The following is an 8250-nucleotide window of genomic DNA, read 5'->3' on the forward strand; positions in this document are numbered from 1 at the left end:
TTTTACTTCGACGGTCGAATATCGAGGGTTAATTAACCCTCGATATTCGACCCATAGTAAATGTGCCCCTGTGAGTAGGGTTGCCATCTGGCTGGTATTTTACAGGCCTGGCAGGTAAAAATGATGGCTGGTCCCAATGTTATTAATAGGAAAAAAATATATATAGAAAGGCCGGTATTTTTTTTCCAGAAAAGGTGGCAACCCTAACTGTGAGAAGTGTCCCAAAAACCTTGTACAGGTATGAGACCTATTATCCTGGATGCTAGGAATGTAGGGGTTTTTCCTGATAAGGGATCTTTCTGTAATTTGGATCTCCATTACATTACGTCAACTTAAAATGAATTTAAACAAATAAAATAAACCCAATATGATTGTTTATAACCTCAAATAAGGAATGATTCTATGTCAGTTGGGATCAAGTACAAGGCACTGTTTTTTTTATTACTGAGGAAAAAACAAATCCATTTTAAATATTTGGATGATTTGATTAAAATGGAGTTTATAGGAGATGGCCTTCTTTTATTTGGACTTGGTTTTGAGATTGCTTGGCTGAAATTGTTATATTCTGATCTTTCCCGGGACTCAATAGGTGAAAAGCATACACAGACAAAACTTCCATGACTTTCCCCTTTTCTTGTTAAAAAAAACCGACAAGCCGGACCAGCAAACAACTAAGCACACACCAACTAAAACTGCTCTACAGACGTCTCATCTACCGCCTCCTCCCTCTGTAACTCTCATTTCGCCCAGGAGGATGACGTAACTATCAGAAAAAAGGCGGCTACAGACTATTAGCCGGTAGGAGTAACTGCGCGCCGGATCTATTTCCTTCTGCGGCCTTCCTTTCTGAGCATGCCCATTTGTCGACTATAATCCCTCCTCTAAATTATCCGGAAGTAGAGGGGCCGTTCTGGGAGAAGCTTTGATTAGCCCCTCCTCTCCCGGGCTGCCGCAGTGAAATTGGGCGCGTTTGCGCAGTGACGTTCCTTTTTTTTGTTGGAAGGTAAGGAAGGGTAAGCATAGCGCTTGGGTCCTCACGTACAGGGTTTAGTCCGTGACAATGTATGTAGGCAGTTGTATTTGTGCGAAAGTGTCCGAAATAGGTCGCAGGTAACATAGGCGCGGGCAGGCGTAGAGGGTGAGGCCGACTCGGGCGTGGATTTGGCGCCTCGTTCTGACGGGCTAGAGGCCTAGGCGCGCCATGCTGTAAGTCGGCCCCTGGTGAATGGTTGAAGCTGGGATTGGCAGTGAGTGATGTAGATAACGCGGGTTGGGTGCGGCCTTCGCTCGGTAAAAACAATATTCCCCTTTCGTTTAACTTATACTGTGTAATTGTCCGGCCTTTGTGCCGATATAGTTGCGGGGCTCGTGTGTCTCTGTACGGCCGGCGGCAGAACTTTATTGTGCGTAGCGATGATTCAGCAGAGTGGGTGGTTGTCAGTGCTGGGGCTCGAGGCTGTCGGGAGTGGGGCGCCGCGTGCTCGGGAGGAAGGGGGAACAGCACAGACACGTGGATGGGCGGCCGGTTGCGTAGGCTGTGCCAAAACGGCGCTATTGTGAAATTCAGCCCCACTCGGTCTCCCCTGACCGTTTTATGTACATGGCGGGACTTGTACATCGCCTGACTGGAAAGCTGCAGCCTGTGGATTGACGCCTTGGGGGCGCAGTTTTTCATCTTGCGGCCTCCCAGTTGTTCGACTTCATTTCCAGATGCTGCGTGTTGCGAACTTGGTGACGGGGAGGCGCAGCTTTCAGCCCATCATTATTCATACACATGTCATATACTTCATATAGTGCAGCGCTATGTTCGCGCCTTAATCCAGCGTTAGCGCCGTGTCAGGCATGTGGCCAGCTGTTGTACCACTGTGTGATTATTGTAGTGCTGGGGCTCCTTCAATTCCCTTTCTTCTGTGCACTGTCTATATATTCCCTTGCCTGGACCCTGTGATATTAAAGCTTCTTATCTCTGCAGTACTCGTAGACACCCAGCAACATGGCAGATGATATTGATTTCACCAGTGGAGATGCTGGGGCTTCCTCCACTTTCCCCATGCAGTGCTCAGCTCTGCGCAAGAACGGCTTTGTGGTTCTGAAAGGACGTCCCTGTAAGATTGTGGAGATGTCCACTTCCAAGACTGGCAAACACGGTCATGCCAAGGTAAAGTCTATGCCAGCGTTACAGGGGCGCTTCACCTTTAAGAGCTTTTAGTATGTTATAGAATGACCAATTCTAAGTAACTTCAATTGTTTTAATTTATTCTATAGTTTTAGAAGTTTTTTTTTTCTCCAGCTTTAAAGTGGACCCGTCACCGAAAAAAAATATTCAAAATCTTATTTTATCACATTAGTCAAGCAAAATGAACTTTAATTACACTATATAAATTATTTGAATCTTGTTTCCATCAGTCTGGGAATTCATAATTATAACAAGCAGGCAGGAGCCATTTTGTGGACACTGTTATTAAGACAAGCCTTGTATCATCTCAGAATCTTGTTTGTGCAACAGAATGGGCGACCTGATGTCCATCTCCATGTCCTGGTTACACAATTAAATGGTGAAGAGAACAGGGGAATGTGGGGAGAGAAGTGGCATGTAGGAAGTGCTGAATGGAAAGTGAAAGTAATTGTCTGCCCCTCCTCTATGCCTAGGCATAGAGGCGGTGCAGACAATATTTGATTGACAGCTGAGATTTTTAAATGAGTTTACAACAGCTATGAATGCTTTAATAAAAAATAGAAATTGGATTTCATGTTTAATTTTTAAAGGACTTTTATTATACAGATTTTTGTGTCTGGGTGACGGGTCCACTTTAAAAAGGGGTGTCAATGAACCCCATCTAAAAAAACAAATGCTCTGTAAGGGTTCACATTTCTTAACTTTTTATTCACATTTCTGTTCAGGAATCTCCTATTCATATTGCAGTCTTGTATTCAAATCACTGCATGGTTGCTAGGGTAATTCTGACCCTAGCAACCAGATTGCTGACATTAAATACCGGCGAGCTGCTGCAAGAAAAGCTAAACTTAAAAACTGCAAATAATAATTAAAAAAAATTGCAAACTGTCTCAGAATATTACTACATCATACTAAAATATAATTTCAAGATTTACAGCCCCTTTAACTTTGAAATTGCTGTTTACGCCTGGTGTAAACATTTGTCAGGCTGGAAAAAAATTTAACTAGTCCATCCAAATTGGAGATTAGTCAGAGGCAGAATTTGAGCTTAATTTAACTACTTTATAAGGGATTATACAACCTATTAAAGGGCACCTGTTGGGTAAAAATGTTATCCCCAACCAAAGGTGCAGGCTAATAGAGCCCACATTCCAGTTGGGGGGCAACCATAGCGTTGGGCTACCTTCACCGGGAGGGAGCAGCTGTGTCCACAGTCACTTGCATGCGCATCTGCCGTCACGTGTGTGCGCGCGCATAATGAGCAATTCGGGGCAGCTTTTCATTATGCACATTCGAGTGACTGGACATGGTTGCTACTGTTATCCCCAACCTGAATGCTTACTCTATTGTCCAGGCCCGGACTGGCAATCTGTGGGTTCTGGCAAATGCCAGAGGGGCTGCTATGAGGTGCCATAGAAAGTCAGTCTTTTATAGGCTGGTGGGCTGACTGGGCCTCTAGGTACCTGAAATGCCAGGGCCTATTTTAATTCTCAGTCCAGGCCTGCTATTATCACTCACCTTTTGGCTGGGGATAACATTTTTACCCAACAGGTGCCATTTAACGGTCTTGGGGCATTAATGATCAGAAGGCTCTTTTGGTAGTCTGGTTACTGTTCTTGTGTGGTATGGCAATATTGTAGGCGTAAAAGGAGTTTGTCAGGAAACACAAATGACTGTTTTTTACTGTTAACTTTCTTACAAAAGTAAACAGTCTTTATACAATGACCATATTAATAAAATAACTCTGATAACAGGGTCTTAAATTGTTATTAACAAAGCAACCTGTCTGGTATATTCTACATGTCGCTTCTTAACAGCTGTTTATCCACCTCTGGGGACAGATATGGGTACTGCTTGTTTTAACATGGCTTCTTTTTGAAGTGTCCTATTTAAAATATTTGCTCTTTTAAATAAGTTCAATGTTTTTGTAGGTCCACATGGTTGGCATTGATATCTTTTCTGGTAAGAAGTATGAAGATATCTGTCCTTCTACCCACAACATGGATGTTCCAAATATTAAAAGATGTGATTACCAAGTAAGTCTTAAGTGTGAGTGAGCTGTGTACTTGGGTTATTGGTCGACATGTATAAGCGGAACATTCTTAATATTGGACAGATGCAAATTGAAAGTGACTGGAGGTGATGATAAAGGTTTGTTTTACATTATTCATCTGCATGATGTCTTTTCAGAATGTTGACTGCTGAGTGTTGCTCCCATTTTGCCCTCAAAACTTGAGTTCATGAACAGTATATGGAATGGTTTGAATGCCTTAAGTGGTCTTTCCATTTTCCCCACCAGTACTCTGACTTTAGGAACAGGATATGATCTATCTGAAGAGTTAAGCATCAAATGCGGTAACAAACACTGCTATGTATGCACACTGCACCTCTCATTTGGTAATTGTAGGAGTGTTGCACAAACACACTTTCTTTCAGTGGTTGCATGCAGTCTCTTTGAGTGGATTAAATTCCAGTTGGCAATTAGGGTGTCTTAAGTTGGTTATTGCCCACAAGCAGAAACCAGGTTTTCTCATTTGACCTTAGTCTTATCAGTCGGCTTCTGATATCCAATATCTTCTGTCACCAAGCTGTCTGAATTGGGGACAATTTGAAATTACCCATAAAACATCTGGTATGCTTGCAAATTTGCCTTAACCTAAACAGTTGCCATTTGCTAAGGTATATTCAGGTGCTATGCTGTCCTAGGTCGAGATTTCTAGCCTTAGATGTATTTGGCAGTCATTACATTTACTGATTGTTGTCTTATCCTGGGGAGGAAAATGTAGTGCTGTGTGGTTTTGCTTTATTTAATGGGTAACTCACCAATATGAGATTAGTTAACCCTCTGGCTATGTAAAGTATACATTTCTGTAATTGGCTAATCCAATAAATAAAATAAAACAAATTTTAAATCGGAAAAGTTCAAATTTCAGATTGTTTTGGTGCCTAAAATGGGTATGGATATTTAGGGTATCCAGCAAATATGTGCCACAATTGTGTGCCTGTACAGATCCAAAATGACAAATTCAGGGCAATGTTTACAAAACTTTTATTTTAGTTATTCACCATCTCATTACTCTTTCAAGTACATTTTGGGTGAAACAGACTTTGGGTACTTGTAGGCAAATTCTGATTTAACCAGCTTCCATGACAAGTGGCATTCTCTGTGGGCACAGGCCAGCAGGGGGCATTTGGTTAGACCAGAGAAATAAATTTGTGCATCTCTCCTTCCTGTAAATTCAAATGCTAACGTACTGAAGTGGGCATAAATGCAATGATATGCTTGCACAGTGGTTCTCTTGAGCCCTTAAATTTTACTGTTTAGGAGTGCAGTTTTTGATGTATTTATTTACCAATGTTTTAAGTTATGCTGTGTTTCTTTTGTAAAGACCACTAACATTACACTAATTTCTAGAGCATGTGAGTTAAAAAAGATGGACGGTCAATCCAGTTTTCAGGAGCGATAGATGATTGATAAACCTAGCTTGGCATCAAACCATGTTATTGGGATAAACCTAGCTTGGCATCAAACCATGTTATTGGGATAATGTTGAGGGGGATGTGTGGGTATATTTTTGTCTTCCCTAAACATCTTAATTTTTTTTTTTTCTTTAGCTGATTGGTATTATTGATAATTACCTGTCCCTTCTGAGTGACAGTGGTGATGTCCGTGAGGATCTGAAGATACCAGATGGCGACTTGGGAAAGGAAATATTGGCTAAACATGAAGCAGGAGAGGAGATTTTGGTATATCTTTAATTATAACTTTAACATTATACAAATAGAAACACGACACAAGATCAGGTCCCATAACCGCACTAAGTGGCCTTGCCATAGTATTTTTAAGGGCAATGGCACTCTTGTTAAAGATTTGTTGCACGCAGTTGCATCTGCACTTTCATGTGACAAATCTCACACAAATGCTATCCTCTATGCAATCCCCACAAGTAAATTACATCTTTGGGGATGTCGGATGTGCAGCGATTTCAAAATATTAGGTAAGATTATAGCATTTTTTAGAGATTTGTCCTCTGCAGTAGTGGAGATTTAACCATGAGGATACTAAGCTTCCTGTGTAGTATTGCCCTTAAAGGTGTGGCAGACAGTTTGTTAACCTTGTGTCAATTAAATTGCCCCCTACATGCAATATAGTCTGCGATTATTGACAAGCAGTTAATCTTCCTACATGTTTGATCAATAGAGGCACACGGTAGCCATGTTATCTCAAATGTGTAAAGTAAAATGTGCTAAAAGCTTTTTTTTTTTTTGTATCTGCAAGTTCTCTTTGCATTTTAAACTCTTGATAAGAGCATTTGCACACTCCCTAACTGCTTATCTTCATGCCCTGCTTTAGGAGTGTGCTAGTCTAGATGATAATGTAGGTTTAATTATGTACCTTTTCTTTTTTTCCCACTTAGGTCACAGTCTTGAATGCAATGAGTGAAGAGTGTGCTGTAGCTCTCAAGGCCATGACTAAATAAACAGGGATCCCCAGGCTGGAGCAGTCTGCTCAGGTCAAGATAAACCACAGATCTTAAATTTGGTTCTGATTGTCACCAAAGCTATGGCCTTCACAAATGACCTCATTTCCTTTTGACTTGTTTTGCAATTACTGCTGGTTTCTAAATTTGGTTGTGCAAGTCAACTGGCAGCCTTCAAAGTCACTGCAATTTTAATTTGTTAATGCTTTGGTTGTTACCTTTCATAGTTCTATTGGTGCTTATTTTGAGGGTCCAACTAAACATAAGAGTATCTAAAGGGCATCTGTTTAATCATGATGCATACAAGTTTAATCAGGCCTTTGGTTTAATTTGTAAATTGCACCTAGAATAAAAAGGTATTTCAACTGGGCTTTGTCCTATTAAAACAATAAAAATGTTATACCTTTACGAATATGTAGCGAAAATAAGAACTTCGAATTAACTTAAGGAGCAAGTTCAAATCTTATGCATGTTTGGCTATGGTTTAAATCTGTGTGGAAGACCTTTGGACTACAGTTTTTTTTTTTTTTCTTAAATGCCAGTTGATTTGCCTCTTTCCAAGCCCCTCCATAGTAAAAGAAACTAGTCTTGGTGGCCGTGTTCAACTAAATTGTATTACTTCTGTACTCTCCTATGCCAATGCATTGGCTTGCATATTGTAAACGTATAAAATGGTGTCAAAGCCTGCCTACAGTCTAGTCAGGCAATCTGTATGTTGGGTGATACTACACAGCAGGCATTTGTGGCACAACGGAGTGTTACTGCTACAGATTTTCACTCGAGGCCTTTGTGATCAGACTGAAAAAAAAAATAATAAAAATAGAAAAAATGCAGTTCAGTTGCTTCTTTTCTTTTATTGTATTTATCTTGAAATATTAAAACTGAGTTAAGACCTTCCAAGGAATTTGTTTGAAATGCTTCTAATTCTTTTTCTGCAGCAAAGTGTACAACTCAATTATTTTAAGGACACTAAATTAGACCACATGCAAAACTGAAATTTGCATTTAATATCTTAAAATATGTACTGCCTGGCTTGCTGCAAAATTTTTCTCCTCTGCTTGAGCTGGAAATATCAAGGTTGGTATAAAGAATTGTAATATTTCATAGCTAACTACACAAGTCAATTTAGAATGTGCAGTGTAAGGTGTTCGGAAGTAGTCGCTCTACCCATCCTTGTTCTAAAGGAACCAGGTAACTGCTTGTTTGTGTTAAAAATGCTGGTTATTAAATACCTTTAGTATAGAACACCTCCACCGAATGTGAAACATTTTAAGTGGCTTCTGACTACACTAGACAGGTTCTGATTGCACTAGAAATAAGTATAAATAATTGAGTCATTGTAAAAATGTAAAGCTTGTCCCCCGTCCCCCATGTTGGGCAGAAGCCTTTGTCCCATTGGTCTGCCATGTTGAAAACACAATCTTACACAGGTTAAGTTTAGATTTCTCTGGAGCTTGTTTTCTTAAATGTGTCCCTTGTTTGATAATGCACCAAAACTGATTTTAGAATCAAGCAGTCAGTTAGAAATCCTCGCCAACGCCTATAGTTTCCCCCTAGCAGATGGGATTTTTCTGTTGACCAACAGCAAAACAT

At 40.4% G+C, this 8250-nt stretch overlaps 1 protein-coding gene across 5 annotated transcripts; it reads left to right on the top strand.

The window, feature by feature from the left end:
• The first annotated feature begins 892 nt into the window (after positions 1-892).
• On the top strand, positions 893-7554 carry eif5a.L (eukaryotic translation initiation factor 5A L homeolog). Of its 5 annotated transcripts, none has more exons than XM_018261665.2 (5): positions 893-1013; positions 1973-2158; positions 4108-4212; positions 5792-5923; positions 6595-7554. In XM_018261665.2, exons 2-5 carry the CDS (start codon positions 1994-1996, stop codon positions 6655-6657), a joined length of 465 nt encoding a protein of 154 aa, XP_018117154.1. In that variant the 5' UTR covers positions 893-1013; positions 1973-1993; the 3' UTR covers positions 6658-7554.
• Positions 7555-8250: the final 696 nt, after the last annotated feature.

Source organism: Xenopus laevis, chromosome 5L (genome assembly GCF_017654675.1).
Source record: "Xenopus laevis strain J_2021 chromosome 5L, Xenopus_laevis_v10.1, whole genome shotgun sequence".
Classification (NCBI taxonomy): domain Eukaryota; kingdom Metazoa; phylum Chordata; class Amphibia; order Anura; family Pipidae; genus Xenopus; species Xenopus laevis.

What these genes read in the sequence shown, in the direction of transcription:
- eif5a.L (XM_018261665.2), top strand. Translation starts at nt 1,994, where the DNA reads ATGGCAGATGATATTGATTTCACCAGTGGAGATGCTGGGGCTTCCTCC. An exon ending in GCAAACACGGTCATGCCAAG is followed by an intron (nt 2,159 to 4,107) that starts GTAAAGTCTATG and finishes ATGTTTTTGTAG; the next exon opens with GTCCACATGGTTGGCATTGA. An exon ending in TTAAAAGATGTGATTACCAA is followed by an intron (nt 4,213 to 5,791) that starts GTAAGTCTTAAG and finishes TTTTTTCTTTAG; the next exon opens with CTGATTGGTATTATTGATAA.